This window comes from Cardiocondyla obscurior, linkage group LG17 (assembly GCF_019399895.1).
Source record: "Cardiocondyla obscurior isolate alpha-2009 linkage group LG17, Cobs3.1, whole genome shotgun sequence".
NCBI lineage: Eukaryota > Metazoa > Arthropoda > Insecta > Hymenoptera > Formicidae > Cardiocondyla > Cardiocondyla obscurior.
The window spans coordinates 513046-534247 of record NC_091880.1 but is presented as its reverse complement, the minus strand read 5'-3'; the positions used below and the strand labels follow the sequence as shown (position 1 = coordinate 534247).

Sequence of the window (21202 nt, the reverse complement as noted above, 5' to 3'; positions counted from 1 at the left end):
CGACGGCAAAAAATTCGACCCTCCGAGGGAGCGCGCGCGGTGGTTAATGAAAATGAATGAAAAATTTATGGCCGCGACTATCGACGAGGCTTTGTGCGAGCTTCCGCGAAACCGTCTTCGTATAATACAAACCATTGCACTAAAAGAAAAGAAGAAAAAAAAGAAAAAAAATTAACGCAATGGTTACCGCCAAGTGAAAGGAGTTCTTTCTGTTATTATCTCATTAATATCTTTGTAGGATTTTTATACGGTAGCCTATCGTATCTTACCGAAAGTAGCTTCGTTAATTACGCGCTTATAGTCGTAATCATTAAACGATATGCATATGCGACCCGCAAACATAACATTATGCAAATTAGTAGAGCTGCCATTGTCGCGCGAGGCTGAAAAGGCATGAGCGCGAGTGAGTTCTCCGCTTTAATTGAACACATCCTCGGGTGCAAAGTGCGTTTTTCTCACGGTCTTTCGGATAGAAATTTTGGGCCTTCCGTCAACGTCCTTAACATCTTCCATCAAATAGCGCTGTTCAGGTGATTAATTCACAAATTACCTTTAAGATTAAAAAAAAAGAAAGAAAGAAAGCTCGTTGCTGTCTACCGAAAGTCATTCCCGGAAAACCGTTTATTATCGTTTTTCATCAGCTTCCTAATTTAATTGGTATTAATTTCTCCGAACCGATCAATTTCCGAACTACGTCGTTCCAGTGTAATCATCGTCCGCAGCGCGTTGTTTGTCAACGATTCCCTGTCTATCGCACACGGCCATTGGTCATTATTCTACTCAATAATGCATATCCATATGCTCGCACGCACACATCCGCGTTACGTCAAAGCGCGGCGACGTGTCCTCGTACGAAAAACAAGGCCTTCGCAAGAAAACAAGCGCGCGCGCTTCTTCTCCCGTGCATGTGTACGTTCTTTTTTTTTCTCTTTTCTTTCTCGATTGCGTTCCATGCTTCATTTATCAGTTCGCTTGTGCGAGCGGGTGCTCCAATGGGCTTATCATGAATTATTTCGTGACCCGAATTCGGTCTGTGTGCGTCCGCGGAGGCTTTCCCTCTCTCCATCTCCCTCGCTTCTCCTCCCGGTCTTTACCGCTCTTTCTCTCTCTCTCTCTCTCTCCTCCTTTCTATCGTATCCGGTGGTCTAACGGTTGACAGCGGAGCCGTGTACATGATTTACGTGTACTTGTGCGTGCGCGCGCGTGACGGAACAATACGTGCAGTCGACGAGTTTTCGTGCTCGGCCCCACGAAAAAAAAAAACGCGAGGCGGCTGCCATGCGTGTGTGGGCGACATCAAGATTGGGCGTTATCACGGACCAACCGCAGATGATCGTATCTCGCTCGTCCCCCTTTTCGTCCGCCGCCTCGACGCCGTTTCTGCGCGTCGACCTACTGAGCTCTCGCGTACGTGCAATCGTTGCAATCGTTACGACACCAATGATAAGCCCCGCTTTCGCGTGGCATAACGCGCTTCGATTTCCTGATTAGCCATAATGCGCGTCTAGATATGACGCCGTTATCCAATAGTTACGAAAGAAATTGCGTACAATACGTAGCAATTTTTTTTTTTTTCTTCTTTTTTTATCTACTTTATCATTTTTGTTCTCGCAAATAACGAATCTCGGTACCAGAAACTGACGTCCCTACATCTCGCGAACTAACGGCGACTCGTCCGTGAATTTCGAGCATTTCGGCGTACTTTAACGACGGTAATCGATTTACCGGATCTGGGTGAAGATTGCCGTTCAATACATGGAAACTTGTCCCCTCGATAACTACACGATAAGTACACTAGGCGAACCATTATTGCCGCGCGGAATGAGATACGCCTTATTTGTCGAATAAATGATCGCCACCACGAAGGGCAGATAATAATTTCGTGCAATCTACGGTGTAATCGAACAATTTTCGGCCGTAGTTGGACAGGAGGCCTCTAATTCGGGTTACTGCGATTCTACCGCATACTACCGTCGCCGATCGATACGAGAAGCGGTACGAGAACGTGGGGGATGTACGTCGTGTGTCGTACTCCGGCCGCGCTCCCGTCAAACACACGTCAGACATTCACCAGCGTCGATCATAGACTTGAATCCGCAAATATTTCCCCGCTTGTTCCCTACACGGCTGCTGAATAAAAAATGCCAAATCTCGCCCGACTCTTCGAGCGTCTGTTTTTCTCTCTCTTTCTTTCTTTCTTTTTTCTTTTTTTTCTAATATTTCCGAAAGCTTCTCGCGGCTCGGCTTCGGGAAGTCGGATCGGACGCGCGTGAGACGGACGTTTTCTTCTACGATAATTTGCAGCGAGCAAGGCGGCCGACTCATGTCGGTCTAACTCTCTTTCTAAAACACCGCGGCTGGCCATGACACACATAGCGGGACCAGCCTTTCGCATCCTCCTCTCGGGAACGTCCAAACAACCTAAACCCATAACTCACGAGGGATCCACACCGCCCTGTTTCCTCCGAAGGAAGGGGAAAACCCGCTATTTTCTCACGTCTCGGAAATAGCTACTTTTATCGCCCGTGCACAAAGGGCCGGCTAATCCGGCACGATCTAAGTTTGCATCGCGAATAAAAAAAAAAATATATATATATATATATATATATATATATATATATATATATATTTATCCGCTTCAAGCCCAGGAATCCCGTGCGAGCTGGAATTGGAATTGCTGCTAATAAAGCGCCGTTATGTTGCTAACGAGAGGAGCGCGCGCGGAGTGATGTGTTCGCCGATACGCGCGCGTTGACTAATCTCCGCGTTGCGAGTTGCGGGCACAAAAATAGGGCATGCATTCAATTTTACCGTTCGGAGGCGCTTACGTAACAGCGCCCGACGGTTTTTAATCAACGTATAGGCCGCGTAGGTAGGAAGGAAAGCCGCGGGTTGCACGACTTTCGACGCATTGCCGCAACGCAACGGCGAAGGCCTCGCATTCCTCTTGTGCAACGATTTTCGGCGATGGAAGGCGTCTCGTGACAGTAGAGCGCCGCGGCAAGGCTAAATTACGTCTAATCGTTTCTAAGAACCAGTCCTCCAAGCGGCTTGTCTTTTAAATGGCATCTAACGACAACGTGCGAAATGAGGAAGTGTTGAAAAATTATTCAATGTAAGATGGTAATGTCGTCGATGAAATTTAAATACGAAAATGTCTTTATTTTTTGAAATATGGCGAGATATAAATATCAAAAAGGTACTCGTGCCCACAGGTATCGCGGTTTTGCAATATTTAACGAGAAACCTGGAATTTCACGATGTATTACTGGAATTAACTCGAGAAGTTAATAGCTTTCCGCGAGAATATAACAGGAAAAAAAAAGAGAAAAAAAAATCTAAGAATATTCTTGTAGTTGCGCCGGAGATAGCGATTTCTACATTCTCGTGCCTCCTCGCGATCGCTGATAATACTCGCCTCCGTCGAGCGAGCCCTCGTCGAAGACGCACGTTGAATTAATACTCAGAAATGACAAATTAATGTTTAAGCGAATTCGCTTGTAGGTACTGCACGAGGTTTCTCGCCGAAGTTCGTTGCACGTCTGGTTGAAACTTTTACAAAACGCGAGCGCGAAATTGCAGAAGGGTTGCATGGTCCTCCCGCGAGGAAAGTTAGAGAAAAAGGAAAAAAAAAGAAAAAAAAAAGAGAAAAAGGAACAGACAGGATGGGGAGAGACGGAGAGAAGTAGAACGATGGAAGGAGAAAGAAATAATCGGCCGAGGGAAGAACGAGGGCCTGCACCTGTGTGTGAACCCGCACGTGTCCGATGCAACTGCACTACCCCTATCCCCTCCCCTTTCCGCCCTCGCACGAAGTTTCATTCATAATTCAGCGGAGCAAATTAGACGAGCGAGGGACGTGAGCTCTCTCGCGTGTCGTCTCCGTTGCAAAGGGCACAGGTAGCGAGAGAGCGGATTAAGCAACGACGAGCGTTCTCCCCCGCTTGGGCGAAACGAATTAAGCGAGAGAGACACGTTGGCCCTCCAGAGAAAACGTTTTCACTTTCCGCGTCATTTCGTACGTCGCTCAGCTATTCCTCCTTCTCTCTCTCTCTCTTTTTTTTTTCTCTTTTTCTTTTTTACCGCTTTCGCCTGGTAATTGACGCGCCATAACTACATAAGTAATGAGCTCACGGTGATAGAATCGTGGAACGAGTGAAAACAAGTACTTTGCGATGCCGGCGGTGGCTGCAAGCGCTGCACTAAAACGACGACTTTTGTTCCGACCAACTTATCGAACGTCACGTCGCGCTGTCATCTTTGCATCGAGCAAATGTAACTTATTTGCTCAGTGATTAATAATGACGCGGTCGTAGTAAGTTTAAAAATATATCTTTCGTGAAACAAAAGTGCGAGGTTTGCAAGTCAATATTTTTTTTTCTTCGAAGATGAAACGATTTCGTGTTTAATATTAAACAGCATCGGTTATCCGCTGGTACATGAAATCTGTACTCGTGAGATAAAATCGAAGGAAGCAACGTATTGGAATTTAAGAGAAAGTAGTAATGAACAACGTTAGAATATAGAAAACGTAAAAAAAAAAGAAATAATAGTAACGATCGATCGTGAGATTCTTTTGAAGTCAGAGTTCCCTCTGGTTTAATTTCGATGTGCTAATTTTCTAATTTTCGTTCGCTGACCGTACTTCAGCGACAATGCAAGCGGCGGCAAGATCAAACGTTACGTCTTACAAAAAGGACAGAGCAACCACCTTGTATTTGCCTCAAATAATTGAGATACTGTATCGGAGGATATTGCTGCTCGGAAGTTTTTATCTTCAACGGCTGAATACTTTTTATGCCGAATCGGTTAATTTATCCATGTCGAATACAAGAATCTATTATAACGCGGCGTGAGAAGATTAAAGAGATGTCATCTAACGAACGCGAAGTAATAAAAAATTATTTTGATTCGAGGCCTGTCGACATTTCATAAAAAAGTCAAATTTACGGCCTCGGAGGATTCCTCTGTTTTTTTTTCTTTTTCTTTTTCTTTTTTTTTTCTCTCTTCGCCAAATATCTTGCGTAATAGCACCGGCGATGTCGCATGAATTCCACGCCAGGGCAACGATCCAAGCGGCGAGCGGTCTCTAACGATTCTTCGCGAAGGATCTAACAAAAAGTAACGCTTTAACAACGGACTCTTCAGTGAGCATAACTGTACTCTCGATAGAATAACCACACAATGCGACGGTCATGATTTCTCTCATCGCGCGGTTACGGTTCTCGTCGCATTCCTTCGCACACGACTGAAACTTCAAAGAGCTCTGCCCATATTCGGCACGGTTACACTTACATCGTCGATCCTACTTTTTAATAGAGTTGTATCCAATTTTTTTAAATAAGGTCTTTAGAAAATTACTCGCATATTTTTTAGTAACTTAAAGGCATTCATTTTTTTTCTTTTTTTATTTTTATAAATGTCATCCCGTTGCGTCGCACTTATGGTGCGGCATTCTATTCTTTGTTTTTTTTTTTTTTTTTTTTTTTTCTTCGACACGTTCCAAGTATCTTAGAGAATCTTCAAGTAACGTGGCCGAGAGTGCAAAGGAAGGCCTTCGAGACGACCGCATGGATGCTCCGAACTTTAATACATTAATAAACAGCTCCTCCGCCTGTCGGTAGACTTCTTTCACTGTTCCTTGAGCACGTTTAACATGCACGGGTCGCCTCCCCCGTCCCTCCTCGTCCCGTTTCTTTGCTCTTTCTCCTCTGGGGGGCTTAATGTCAATAACCGTTGCATTAGTTGACGCTTCGTTACTTTCTTTGCGGCGGGCGAGCGAGCGGGCGATTAAAAATGGTTGGGGTTGCTATTCGCGGTGGCACAGTCGCCGCGACGCCGACGTCGAATCGGGTTGGTGTTGGTGGCCGGGCGTCGGTCGCGCCCGTTTCACGTGGCGTCGTCGTAGCGTCACGCTCGGTGATTTGCTCGCCGGAGCAAAAGATGTTCCCAGTGGCTGCACCGTCGCCTGCATCCTCTTTGTACACTTTGTTCACACCGTGAAGGCAAGTCGTAAGGCATCACCCTCCCTCCCTCCCCCCCTGTCCCGGGGTACGGACGGGGAGACCCGGTAAATCCACGTACGTTCACGTAACGGCGTCGTCGCTCTCTCTTTCTGCGCGTTAGAGCGCCGCCGAAGCGGAGACTGACGTACACGTGACGAAAAAAGATTTACACGAAAACCATCCCGAAAACCGTCGTATCACCCTCCGCCGTGAATTCTTTGATCAGTCCGGGATCGATTTTTCTTTCCCCTTTGAGCCAAGGAAACTGGATTAAGAAGAACGACGTCGATTCGTTTTAATTCCGCCGGAAAGAGACTCGCGGGGCGAGAAACGCCGGAATAGTTTCGGGAGCGGCAGGCAGTGCTTTTACAAGCGCGCGGCGAGCTAGTTTCTTTTTTACGATGCACCGTTTTATCTTCCCGCCGAGATGACTCGGAGAGAAGCGGAGGAGAATGGTACGAGGATGAGAGGAACGCGGCAGTTGCAACATACGCGGCCGGGCTCCACGTGCAAGCCTATGATGCAATGCCCATGCATTTTGTAACTCTAGGAGCCAGAAGGCCTTCTTTACGCGACATATTAGACCACCTAAAGTCGGTCGGATCGAGAGCGCCTCTGTTGCCTGATCGAGTATTGAGCAATATCCCGTTCAATTATATTTCGGCTTGCCGGCGCAAACCATCGCGGGTCTAATTAATTATCAGATGCGGTTGTAGTACGCGTTGAGAACTTTATCATTTCACTCCGTGTTATTAATATATATATATATATATATATATATATATATATATATAAATTTTTTTTTTGGTGATGAATCAAAAGAAAGGTGGCGCAAACGCGTGCGTGCACGCTGAGGTTCAACAAACCTGCAAGGTTTTATTCGACTCGTGTCCGCTCACTCGAGCTACGTCATACTTGATTTCACGCGCCAATAGATTTGACTGTTGGCCCGCCAAGGTTTTCGGGATCTAAAGTTGCTGCTCGTCAACACCTTACGCGCGTGATTTATTAGGTGAGCCCTATCGCGCGAGCTAAAGAAATTAATTTATATAACGAGTATGCGGAACCGGAGTCTAGTTACTGGGCTACTATCTCGTGTACGCGGGTGCGCCGCGTCCAGCTGATGAGTCCGCCGCGAATTAAAGTCGCGGTCGTGCCGTTGAGACAATGCCTCGCAAAAGATTAATAGACGACACTCACCGCCGCCGACAGAGACAGTGCTGGCCTTGTGACTCTTCATGTTCCATACAGCGGTCGTGGTGGTCGCGGCGGTGCTCTGATCGGGAGTCGGCCGATGAGTTGTCGACATCGATACCATCGGGTTCAACTGCGGCCCGTGCAGATGGTCCGAATTCGGCCTGTACGAGCCCACGTCAAACTTCCGTTCGGGATGGTTCTCGTCGTCCCGATTCGACAGTCTCTCCTCCAGCCTCTCCGGTCTATTCTCTCTCCGATCAACCAACTCCATGGGCTCCTGCTTTATTCGAAGATCTGCGAACATGAGATCTCCGTTTGGTAAACCGGTCGGAATCTTACGACTCATACGGTCCTCTCATCGTCTGCAAGTCTATCTCACCTTCGGCAACGCTTTCCTTGTGATCACAGTTGTTGCGTTCCTCGGACGACGCTCGTTCTAGCTGCTGTTCCAATTCTGGGGGCGTATGAGGCCTGGCACGGGAATGCGAAGGGTTTTCAGAGTTATGACCGGACGATTGGTAAAAGTGGTTCTCCAGCAAGAGAGGCTGCGGAGCGGACGCCGGCCGGAAGGCAGCGCCGTCGCGCAACACGCTCGCTCTTCCCGCATCAACGTCGCTCGGCGATCTAAAAATATGCGGTCACAGAATCTTGTTATGCGAGCGAATTGGTAATGCGTAACACGGCGCGAATATTTGGTAAACACGTGAAAGAGGAAGTACAAAGAAAAGATTGAATCTAAAAATCGATGTAATGCAACACAAGAACGAAAAAGAAAAAAAAAAAACAATTGCATAATTAACGTTATGTTCCCGGGTGCGATCGCGATTTAACGAGCAGCTGACTGAATCGAAAATACTCTTTCAATTAAAAAGAAGAAAAAAAAAGAAAAAAAAAAGAAAAAAAAAATTAGGAGAGCCGCTTCACTAAAACGATCGTTACTCCATCGCGCATAGTTTAATGCGTCGGCATTCGCGGCTTGTCACATATGTCACCGCCATTAGAATGTAGAAAGGCGTTCCGTAAAAAGTGCTTCGCGCCTCGGCCGCAGATTCTTACCTCATCAACCTCTTTGGCGGGCCCTCGTAATAGTGAGAGGTGAAGCACACGCTGGGACCCGCGTACTCCGAGGCGGGCGACGGCGCCGGCGTAGGGGTCCTCTTCATGATGTTCCTGACCATGGGGGCGTCGTTCGTCTCGCTCATATCGCTCATATCGCCGACGCCGCAGCCACCGCCGCTGCAGACCCCGTTGCCGATGGTACCACCGACGCTACCACTACCGATGCTACCCCCGACGCTACCTGCAACGCTATCGGCACCGCCACCTCTGCCGCTTCCCTTGCCCGCGCTTCCGCTGCAGACCGCATCCCCGGAAGTGCTGTTGCCCTCCGCGGCGTGCCTTTGCGCCACCGCCAGCTTCTCATGCTCAATAATCGACAAACCCTTAACCTGAACCGACGAGGAAAATTATTATTATATTTATACACGGTGGATTAAGATTAAGATATTAAAATTTTAAGGAAAAAGATATACCGTAATAGAAAATTGTTTGTGCAACAATTGCAAAAATTTGTGAGCGATTAGAAACGAGTTCGCGCAAGTAGATATGTGTCGATTGAATAAATTCACGCTTCCGCACAAAATGCTTGAAGCAGCATCGAAGCCGCGTGAAAAGGGCAATAGGCAGCGGCGTGTTTTCCTGGATAACTTGACAAATGATTTGAGTCTTCTCGACGCGCCTCCGCGACGCAAATGATACTTGGAGACTTCAGCCGCGTTCCGAAGCCACGTGTTCAATTATTCGGGAACATTATTTCAGATCATTATTTACGGAAAAAAGAGACAGGCACGTACTTGAAGGTATTCAGCTGCCTTGAGGAAGGAGCTGAGGGATTCCTGGGACACATGTACCTCTCCACGGTACATAAATTCGAGGAGGGACGCCATGTTGTGGGCACTCGTCCCGTCGAGAATAACGATCAATCCCGCGGGAGAAGGCGGCAATCCTTCGAAGAGCTCCTGAAAGTGCTTGCTGCATGCTGCGAGGATTAGCCTGTGCGCTTTGAACGTAACTCCTGAAACACAAATAAAGATGCATCGTCTTTAAAATACGGTCGATCTGAGCGAAGCGCGGATAACATCGTCGAGTTGTTATCAAAGTAAGTCGCGAGCACTCACCGACGAGTCATTTTCGCACAACTAAATTAATTAAAACCATACCGCAGGAAGAAAAAAAAAAAAAATTTGCTTGGTTGCTAATTGCACGCATCTGCGTTGTAATCGCGCGAGCCATCGCTTGTAATGTTCTATCGGCCGCGCGAAATCAGCCCGCCTAGAAATTTTTGGTGCACGCACGAAGGCGCCTGGGCCTTTTCTTTCTCACGGCTCACAATATGGATGGGCACCATCGCGCGACGAACGAGAGCGCGGGAATTTCAGCATGCAAAGGAAGCCGGTGACCGACGAACCCTTTTTTTTTTTTTTTTTTTTTCCAGTTGGCCCACCATTTCCCGCTCCGCGACATAAAAGAAGGCTGAGCGCGCCTGACGTCGATGCCCTTTCTCGCAGCCCGCTGCGTATGTAGGTCATCTTCGGACACGATCTTCCGTAATTCGTAATTCACGAGCGCGAGCATAATGCGCGCTCGCCATCGCGCGGGCGTGTAACATGACACGGACGACCGTTGCGCGTAAAGTGAGATATCCAGAAGGGACCGCGGGTGAAAAGGAGAGAAAAAAAAAAAGACAGTGACCAGCCTCCACATCCAAAAGCGCCGATAAAATTTTTCCCCGCGAGAAACCTCCAAACTCATTTCTTACGTGACCGCAATATCGTTGCCGCAGCTACTCGCATTATTCCGTTCCGCCTCGTTCCGCGACAATCCCGTGCGAATCGGGAACGATTTCACGAAAGAGCGCGTTTAGACGGATGTGAGAAGAGGTCTCATCGGGCAGAATGAGGAAATCAAGTGCGAGGAGGAGGAGGAGGAGGAGGGAGGTGACGAGGGCACGACCAGGTGGTTCAAAGCACCTGTCTTACCGAGTGGCTCCGCGGTACACAAAGTGTATCCAACTCTTTGAGCCTCTTCCCTCTGCGCGGGATCGTGTTTCCGTGCGCTCCCCGTCGCGCCCAATTTCGAATCTCTTATTCGGACGAATATTAGACCTACGGAGTATCCGTAGAGGAAAGAGGAGGCTTCAACGATTCTGTAATAGCTAGCATTCACCCGCGGCGCTCATCGGGATATACAAATCGCGTCGTAAACTTGTCTCGCGTACTGCAATGTCGGTGTATCTTCATCGGACGTTTTAACAACCGTCACGGCAAATCTACCTCGATACTTCGGACGCGAAGCGTTCTCCGCGCTCTTGCGTTATTTCCGCCGGCGTGTATTAATAATAATTCCGCCGATTGCCCAATATCAGAGGCGTGCTACAGGTGTTCCGATTCTGTTCGAATCTCGTGTATTAGGTACCTACTCGTCGTGGAAGGGCGAAAGAGTCGAGCACAAAAGATTGAAACTCGTACATTGTCGGATAATTAAGAGCGACATGTTTTTAGTATTGCAAGACGTTCGTCTTGCAAGTCGATATACCGCGGAGACGAGCGAGTCCCTCCCGGGCTCTCTCTGCATATCTGCAAAGTGAAAAGCGAAGAGCAGCCCCGATGGCAGCGCGGTTCGCGGGCACACTTGTGGAAATAATGAAATATGCAGAACTCATCGGCGCGCGGTCCCGACGGTATTAATAAATTCTGTAACGCGTCGCTGTCGCGCGGCGACAAGCCCCGCGGGGACTATCCTGCGCGCACATGCGTTGTTTTGTTCCCGTTATCAGGAATGCCGCATGCAGAAGTCTACCGCGCGACATGTTGCGAAGAATTTCGGCCCCGGGGCGTTGCGTAACGCCTGCCACATGGAGAGGCCTCGGACGTGTTTGTGACACGCCGCAAAACGCCGTCACCGACCCGCCGAACGAGCGGGAGTACGGCCGTTACTGAATGAGCGCGTAGAGATAACGCACGAGCACTCTCGGTCGCGCGTATCTATTTAGATATTGCTCATAGTTGGGAACTATATTTGGAAAGCGTACAGTCGCGCCGTCATAGCGAAGGTTGCCGATTACGAGTAAACGATAAGCGACTCGGCGGCATCGTGAAAAAGTTGCCGTTTAAAATATCATCGACGCGGCCGCGCAATTTCTATAAAAATAACGGATAAAGTAATTTTTCTTTTTCTTTTTTTTATTTTTTTTTTTCCATCGAATATTTATGCGTTGTACAAAATATTGTTCCTCTAACGTTGCCGATCGCGTTACTTATCCGCGTTAGTCGAGAACACTGCAAATATCGCCGCTTCAGCAGGATTACGTGAGGAGGCGAGATCGCCGGCGGCGTGACTACCGTCACGAAACTTGCAAATAAAACGCGCGTAGTTACGCAACAGAGCAATGCACTCTTCGCGGGCATTCTATTCATATTCCAAGGCCAGCCGGTAGAGCTCTTTGGGAGTTAGGGTTTTCGGCGAAGCCTCTTACGACGGTCATCGTTCCCCTACTACGCAATAATAATTCAAAGCCTTGTGTACGTGCACCGTGACCGAATGCGTGTAATACAACCACCGTGGGTGAAGCCGGCAATTGTGGCTTAACTCAATGTCAATCGCCGGGCGATGTCAGCGACCGATATGCCCGGAAAGATACCGCGACGTACGTCGAAAGACATAAAAATGAAGTTAATTAGGTAGGAACCCACCGCAGCCCTTCTCTCCCTCTCCACCTCGACGCAATAAATATAATGAATATCGCGCTGCGGAGGAGAGATCTCTAGTTTTGGATAAAACGAGAATCTTCTCGGTGTCGACTATAGCTTTTCGAATTTATAATTATTAAAAAAAAAAAAAAAATCAAGATTATATTACGAGCGTCAACAAGTTATCTAGATCGGGTTGGAAAAGCACGAAGCACGAGCCGGCCACCGCGGGATATCGATACGCGATGCGTCCGCGGTGTTCAAAATTTCGCGAGCAGATAAGAGGAATCGTCGATTTGATTAGAGCAGAGACAAAACGCTAATATGGAGAAAGGGGGCCGAGGGAAGGGAACAACGGTCAACGGCCCCATCAAGGTCGACAATGCAGAGTGTGCTAGCGAGCAAATGTATGTTCGCCGTATCGTATCGTATCTGTTCGGCTCGGTTCGTTTCAACTTGGCCCGCACGAGAAATTGACAGGCCAATCGTGGCCGAAGCTTCCTCTGGGCCTGGCCAATGGCCGCGTGAGACCAAGGCCGTCTTCTTCGCGCGTACCCAAAGTTCGGTGCACAGCGCGGCGGAAAGTGATGCCGAAAGAAAAAGAAAAAAAAAAAAGATACGGGGACCGTGAGGGATACGCGAGGAGAGAAGATCCGCAACTAACACGCGCATCGCGAGAACGGGTAAGAAACGGCACGTGGAGAGACGGCCGTGAAACTCGAGGTTGCCCTCGCGATAAATCGGCGAGTGCGCGTGTGTATGTACGGCGTGTGACATATGCGCGCAGGCGAGAGCGTAGGACGAGCGCCGGAAAATAGACGGCCGGCCTCTTTGTCCGTGAATGTTAAATCACGCGCGCCGCTTCCCGCCGCGGAGCCTCGGACGTTGCGCAGCGGCGAGCAATCTTTGTGAAAATTTCGAAAGCTCGAAGGTCCGATTGCGTGTGAATCGTCACCGGAAGGCGGACGACTGAGAACGCATCCTAAATTTATTACGATTCTTTCGAGGGAGGATAGAACCGTGGTATTCGACGATTAACGTTAAGACACGACGACGAAACGTTCCTTTTCCAATTAAGGTGCTATCTTCGAAGGCGATCGTTTTCTCGTAAAACAAACCGTTGGGTGACGGGCTCGCCTTCCTCGGCGATGCGAATCTTTCAACGCGGTGGAAGGACGCTGCGAATAATAATCAGGCGCAAGCATCGGGCGCAAAGATCTTTCTAATTCCGGTCGTTCGTCTAATTCACGGTCATGAGCGTTCGTCCGCGTATCGCGCGCACATCCACCGGCGGGGCGTGTAAAGTGCACGCGGCACGCGCGCACCGCCCGCGTTGCGTAATTCGCGCCGATGTCGTTGACCCATTTTCGATGAGCGATTTCGAGTTCGATCCGGGGGCTTTATCAGCGCCGACGTTGCCCGCACACGCCGTCTTACGCAAGGCTCGCGTAATGTAATATGCATAATATACGTTTTCCCGCGTTACGCCGCTGTTGCAGCCAGCCGGTAACCAAGTTGCGTTATCGCGCGCGAAACATCGGCGCGTTTCTCCGAATCCGTCTCTCGGCGTCGGTCTTCTTCCACGAGGATTAACGCGGCCAACAAGCCTCTAATAATCTGATAAGGGCCGCCGCAGTGTTATCGTCAAGTAATATCGCGATTTCGTAACCCACGCGCTCGCCTTGTAATACTAACGAACTAGGCCTTGACGCCGCACCTCCACGCGTCTAACGCTGTTGACTTTTTCTGCGGATTAGCCGGGGCCAGAGTGTGACGTAGTGACGAAATACAGACAGAGAATTAAGGCCTGTTGCATCATAATGGTCTAACGAAACGACCGAGTTATGTTTTGAATTCTCTCCTCCAACAGTTTTTAATATCTAAAAAGACCGGTTATACAAATCGCTATTACGTCCTAATAAAGAAAAACATGTTTTTACTTTCTGATAGCGGAATACTAAATGAGATAAGATCTTCGGTTACACATGCTTTTCTTCTCCCGCAGAAATCTTATCTGCAGGATTTTAATAACGTAGCCGAAGCTCGATGAGTCGCGACGCGTAGTTCCGCGGGCTCGAGTTCCGCGTTCGAAAGCGCACGGCCGGATAACATGTTTGTAATAGAAATAGCAGCTTAGAAGGCCGCTCAGCTCAGGCGAGATCATCGGCCACCCGGCTAGAAGGCCATCCAAGAGGATATGTATATCAAGTGAATGTCCGATCGGCAGTCATTAACCACTGGAATCCATATAAGCGTGCGCATTCACGGTCGCGCGGAAGATAATTTATTAAAAAGAGAGAGAAAAAAAGAAGAAGAAAAAAAAAAAAAAATTGGTGTATAATTTTATCTTAAATTTTTCAATATCGAATCATGTCGCGATAAATGGCAATTGTCCGCCGTCAAAAGTCCATTGATTAGACGCTTATATAATTGATCCTTCGCGAAATCGCGCGGTTCAGTTGTTTACAGCGACGATCCAGCACCTCTTAATCGGTCGTTCACTTGGTGCATTCACCCAACGCCGTGAAAGGGGGCGAAGAGCTTTCGCGTAACGGCGCAGGAAGGCAAGGACAAGGACGAGGGGAGGATGACCCTAAGCGGGCCAAGTCAACGGCCGGCGTCCTGTTGCATCAGAGCCGCGCGCAAAGAGTTTAACCTTGACTCCAGGAAGTGTACTTTTGCCAACGAGCAGGAATTTGCGAGCGGCGTAGCGAGGCTGCCGGCGCCCGGTTCGTTCACTCGCCTTCTCTTCCTTCTCGCGGTGGGTTATCCCCGTGGGGCCCCCGGTCACGCATCGAAGTTCTCGAAATACCGCCACACGCTCCGTGCCACCGACTACAGCACACCGTGCATTCCGCGGACGTGCGATGACGCGCACGCGAGAATAACACGATGGAGGAGCCTCGAAATCGGCCCGTTCGCGATAGCGAGATAGCTCTCGAGGTCCCGCGCGTGCAGGGCGATATTACCGAGCTCGATCGCTCCGCGAACGAGTTAACCCCGTGACTCGAACGGAGTATCGCAGCTCCAGTTTCCATTATCTCTCCGTACAAAATTATTTTTATCTTTAATTGAGTCTTAATATATATACATATAACGTTGCCGAAACGATAACTGAAACCTTAAGCGGTACTTTATTGCGGTGCCGACGATAGCAGCGTATACCTCACAAAAATTTGAATTTTACGCGCGCCACGTGACTAGGTCGTGATTCACTTTTGAGGTACGATAAAATCTCCATACTTCTTGCTTGGGTGTCGACACCGGCTGCGAGCATCGCGGCTTTACTTGCGTTACCGATGCGCGCGACCGGCACGTCATTTACGCGGAAGCGACGAAGCGAGATCAGATGCGAGAACCACCGCAATTGAGTACGTCAAACTTAATCTCGGACTGCGAGTCGTTGTTACCGGAGATAAATGCAGATTTACGACCACGGATTGTATACTCGCCGCAATCTTAAGATATTAATATTAAACCTTTTTTTCTATATTGCACCTGGTTTTCCATCCGCTTTTTCAGTCTTCGTTCTATTTACGTGTATCGACGTGCGATTTCGCCGCTTGTCGTAAGCTTGAAATTAACCCGATAACTTTAAATTTCTTTTTTTTTTTTTCAACAAATATATCTGTCGCATGACCACAAGCAGCATCCGCCACGAGCGGATGCAATATTAAGTATCTCGCGATATCGTACCGGACGCACGACTTGTATGAATGTAAGCCAAGCTCCGACCATTCAGCGGTAATCGATTCACGAAACGCTTAATCTTATGCACGACGCACACAGGTGCGAACACCGGATGCGCACGAATGCGTGTCACTTCACGCGGCTTCTACTCGGCTTGCAACATTCGGCCGTGCCGTGAAGCGCAAGTACGGCCTAATTCCTCCGACCTGTTCGGCTCGCCCAGATAACGCGCTACTTGAACGAAAAAAAAAAAAAAAAAAAAAAAAAAGAAAATGAGAGCACCACTTTATCGCGCTGCACTAGGACTACTGACCCAGAAAACTAAATATAATCACGAATGAATGTTTAAACAGTACCTAAGGCAACTGAAACTTCCGTATTTTACATCTGGAATTTCGTAGAGTTATCAAGAAGACTACACGATTGCAAAAATAAAAAAAAAAAAAAACAAATTATTATAAAAAATTTCAAAGCTTTACTCTTTAATTTGTTTCTTGTATATTAAATTATTCGCTCGTACAGAGAATAATTATTTAATTAAAGTGATAAAAATTAATTTTTTTGGTTCCATAATAAATTCCGTCAAATCGTGAACGTGCAAAACTGAGGGAACGGCGCAGTTTCCAAAGGGAGGGTCTCGAAGTTCCATGGAAACTCTGATCTATATTGTTACCTAGGTAACGTCAGATAAGTGTAATATAGAAAGCAAACCGTGACACGCGCGGATCGTATAATATTTTACGGCGGAGCAGCCGTCGCTTCTCGCACCTAGGATGATAATGCGGGGAGCGACAGAGCCGCGTTCAAATACGACCGAGGACAAACGGGTACGTGTGTGCCGTTTCTAACGCTCCACGTGTCGCTCTACGCTACGCGGATATATCGTAGGCAACGTGAGCGCGATGCGCGGCACGCACGGGCGCGAACGCTGCGCTCGTGCGTGAGCTATGCGCCGGAATTCGTAATTCGAGGCTCGACGAAAATCCCCGATAGATAGTAAGCGATAGTACGCGCGATCCAACGGGGAACTTGAAACGGTTTCGGTCACTTGCGAAACAGCACGCGCGCAGCTTTGTCTAACGATGCCCGCGCGAAGCGCGCGTGTGCGTGCACGAGCACGACGGGCATGTAAGCGAGGATAGATATACGGCGTGCCACGCCGGCACCGAATTCAACGCTTGCACGGTTCGTTAAATATCATCGCGCAGTCACGGACGCGCGTACGCACTCGTGCGCTTACGCGCTCCACGCGCATGCCGATCTATGCGGCGCTAGTTACCCGATAGTGTCCAGGGCCGATTGAGGCCTATCGGCAGTCTCGATCGATGCCCCGTGTTCGAAAAAAAAAAAGTATAAAAAAACGCGATTGCCTTGGACTCCTTGGAATGGGCTTTCCTAACGCGGCAATGTACATCTCGAATCGATATACGTGGGTATATAATCGGCCCGATGACGTCGTTCCACGAAAAACTGACGCTAATGAGCGGGCATAGGCGATTGCCCTTCTCTTATCCGATACGCCAGCGTACTACTTCCGACTTTTGCGCTTCCTTTTAGCGCCAATTTGAGGGTGCCGCGTGCTAACACCTCGGCAAACAACACGTCGCGCGAGGTGGATCCGCCCGAAATGTTTTGACTTTGACAAAATTGTTGCCCGACACCACGTCGCGCGAGAATGCCTTCGCTAATGTAACATTTAATCTGCTCTATATATAACTTTTTTTCTTCTTTTTTACGAAGATTAGGAGTCTCGGAAAACGTCATCCGCGCGCGTTTTCAAGCACGCAAACGATAGGATTGTATGCGCGCGCAAAAGCATTTATCTATTTGTATAAGATTATTTGCGATAACGATCTGACGTGTGTTAGTTGCAAAGCAATATCAAAACAATTTAAACGCGCCGTCCTTGCGTGAAAGAAATCCGTCGATCGATCGGCGGTACGCGGGCGCTTATCGGCGGTATATCGGGCGTCGCGTCTCTAGTGAATCCCGATCTCAGGCGCGATCTTGATCGCGATCGAGGAGCAATCGGGGCTGGTCCGCGTTTTTTTTTTTTTTTTTTTGGTTTTTCGTTTTTCCTCCGGGGACGGTGCGCTCGCGGCCACGTCGACTCGCGTGCACCGAACCGAGAGCGTGAAGAGAGAGGACGGTTAGATCTAACTGTAACCAAGACCTACTTTTCGGGTTCCCTGTGACGCACACGCGCACGCACTTGCGGGGTGCACACACCAACACGCGCGCGCACGCGCCCACAAAGCCCTCGGTTGCTCAACGTGGCTTCTTCGTGACGCTACGATTCGACGCCGCTCCTTTCCCTATCTCCGACTCTCGTCCTTGAACCCTTCCCACTCGCCGAGTTTCCTTTCCAATTTCCACCCTTTGACCTTTGAGGGAAAAAAAGTCTTACGATCGTTTCGTACCTTTCGCGATTGAGCAACACCGGGAAACGGTGCTGCATCGAGGTGATCTCCAAGTTAGTTTAATTCTTTCTCGCGTAACGTAACGTTATACCTTTTGCCTCGATTCGCTCCGCGACGTGGAAGACATTCCCCCCTCGCAATCGATTGCTTCTGCATTCCCGGCTTGTTCTCGCTCTCTCTCCGGGCGCGCAGTCGCGGTTTTCGGAAATCAGGGCTCGGTAGGTGAAAGCGTTAGACGACGACGGGATAACGGGGCCCATCTCCGGGCGGCAACAAGCACGCCGGTTGCACACGCGGTGAATATTTACGTCGAAACGTCAGGAAAGTCTCGGAAGTGGGACCCCGAAGGCAAAGGGCGGCCCCGCGGGTTATCGCGAATCGATATCCGTGAACTTTAACTCCGTTCGATTTCATCAGACTTCGATCGTACATTCCCATCTGCCAAGAAAAATAGTCCGGCGGAAAGGAGCCGCGGGAAGACGAGGGAGGGCTTATATACAAAATACATATATATTCTTTTTTTTTTTTTTTTTTTTTTTTTTGAACAAATTATCGCAATTTCGGTGGAATTATCCGGCGTAAATCGAAATGCAGAAGTTCGCAAGTTCGATAAAGAGCTCTCTGCGATACGCGAACAAAATTGCAACAATAAAAGATACGAAATACTGCGGCGATATCTTACTACTTGACTGGCCTCGCTACAAGTTCGTACATTTACGGCCTAACTGCAGGAGAGATAGGCGCTATCGCTCTTATGCGGTATGCTTATCCGGTTTGTGTGTCGGATAGATATCGGGCCAAGTACGTGATAAATTAGTGTTTACTCCATGCGGTGTTCGGCTCGATGTTTTGCCGATTATATATTGCACGTGTTCCATTAAAACCGTTTATCAATTAAAAGGAATGAATTAAGAGCGGCGATATCGCATAAATAAATGTCGCTGTCGTAAAAATAACAGGCCGTGATTTCTAACAAAATCTCGTTCTCACGTTCGCGAGATTATGTCCAGGAAATAATAACGAGAACGAAACATTCGCAGCCGCACGCCTTTTCTGATGAACCGCGTTACTTACGGCATTCTTAAAAGCGTCTTCGTCAAGCCCGAGCAACGTAGTAGCCGCGACTGCATCTAGAAGTTCGATGGCAGGCCCGGAATATTGAGAGGCTGACGATGCCACTTGACCGGATCACCGAAGAACGACGAGGACCGTCGTGCGAGAGAAAAGGCTCGCGCGGCGAATGAGCCAACTGGTCAATTAACTCAGCCAATTCTATAGCGCCTCGCGTGCGATGAAGATCGATCGAACGGAACGCTCTCGAGCTTCGGCAGCTCGCACTTCTCGAGGTACACGGCGGAATTCTTAAAAACACGCACGTTATCGCGACCGCGGGGCGTGTATGCGTTTTGCATTAGCCGGCTGCGCACAAGAGCCGCGGGCTGCACATTCTTGTTTATTCGCCGCGAACGATAAAAAAGCGTATGTCTAACTTTCACATACACAAACGGAGCCGATCCGTTATCGCACACTTCCACCGATAAATTCTTCCGAATTTTATTGACGTCGCGCGGCTTCGATTTGCCCGCCCTCGCCTTGCCCGCGTATCTGCAACGCTCTTGCAGAAATTTTGATTGCAATTAACGCGCGCTCGTCGTTGTGCCAGCGAAGGAGTTTCTCGACGCGTCGATCAGGCATCGGCGATCTGTTTACACATCTTTTTCCGAGGCGTTGGTTACGCATTTTTATCGCGCTCCAGGCGACGAGACGGCGTCGCGATGACTGTCGCGGTATAGACTGCGGCTCGAAAACGTTCGCATAGAGATCCTTAATGCGAGCGCGTTGCACCGCTGCTCGGTGCGAACTGCGGTTTCGCGCGAGCGGGCGCCCGCGAGAGCGGCCGCTGCACTCCGCTGGGTCGGTGGGGAAAAAGGCGCACACGGAAATTCGCCACGTATGCACATGCACGTGGATACTTGTGTACGGTGCACTTTGGCCGGCCGCGGCGTGCAACGACGGCCGAGACCCTCGACTGACTCTGCGCGCCGTCGATTGGGCCGGCGACGAGGGTAGGGAGCTGCGGGAGTCCGATTGTCTACCCCCTGGTCTCCCGATGCAGTCGCGAACTTGTACCACTTGCCGGGCGAAGTGGTGACGCGCGAATGCAACGCGCCGCCAACCAGCCCTTTCGCGCGAGGAGTCGCGTCCCGCGTTTGGTCGGACGGGATCTGACAAACGTAAAATGAACAGCGCGAAACGTCTAACAATTGTTTTCTTTTTTTACGTAGGAATTTTTTAGGAGAATATCCCATTGTCGTTATGCGAAATAAAATGTTAATTAATTAATTTTTTAATCAATCACGCGCGAGGTGATTCAATTTCTGATAACAGATTAATTTCTTACTGTGTTTCTGGTGATCATCTTCGCTAGCGGTCTTATCGCATAAAGGGACGTTCTGTGAATACATAGAGCTTCTAATTGAAATTCTAGCCGAGAAGGAGGAAAGAGGGCTCTCGCTTATTCGGCCGCCGTTCGCGGCGGCCCGTTAGAAAACATATTAAGAATAATTCGGCCCCTTCCGTCGCGAGCGCTTGAGAGAAGTCGGCATGCAATATCGTGACGCAAGAGCTCGCCGCTCGGCGTTTGTGTAACGCCTGGTATTTACAATTAATTGAATATCGAGTTGATTGAATATCAAATTAATTTACGTCGCTGACGCGTTAAATCGACGCGGCCAACGATTACGGAGGCGTTGCAATTAATGCAGCGCCTGCCACGCGCGAGAGAGCGGCCTTTCGTCGGGCGAATTACGACCGAGATCCTTGAGGTGCTTTCCAAACGCTTGGGGAACGATGTCGAAAAAGTGAAAGCTCCGAAATTGCTTCTATGCCACTATCTCGCCCGAGTAGACGCACGAAAAACTTTCTCGCCGCTTAAATCCGCGTGCCGGCGAGTGCAGCGCGCGACGCATGACGTCAGAAATATTACGAGCGCATGCAGGTCGGTGAAGAAGTCACGCTGCTTTTTGCGCGTCACCGCCAACCTGCCTTCTACCTGCATAAGCGGGACCAAGGGTCAAGGACTCGAAAAGCAGCCGGCCGAAATTTCTTCGGTCCAGCCTGGCGCTCCGATTACAGCCCATTA

At 49.0% G+C, this 21202-nt stretch overlaps 1 protein-coding gene across 2 annotated transcripts in view; it reads right to left on the bottom strand.

Annotated features, from left to right (window-relative positions):
* The window catches only part of Chinmo (Chronologically inappropriate morphogenesis), a 45202-nt gene that overhangs the window by 9782 nt on the left and 14218 nt on the right, over positions 1–21202 (bottom strand). For both annotated transcript variants that reach the window (XM_070668315.1, XM_070668314.1), the window contains exons 3-6: positions 9056–9276; positions 8259–8650; positions 7582–7826; positions 7206–7496 (exon numbers count right to left, since the gene is read on the bottom strand). In XM_070668315.1, coding sequence (XP_070524416.1) covers positions 7206–7496; positions 7582–7826; positions 8259–8650; positions 9056–9276 — 1149 coding nt within the window. The remainder of the gene's footprint in view (positions 1–7205; positions 7497–7581; positions 7827–8258; positions 8651–9055; positions 9277–21202) is intronic.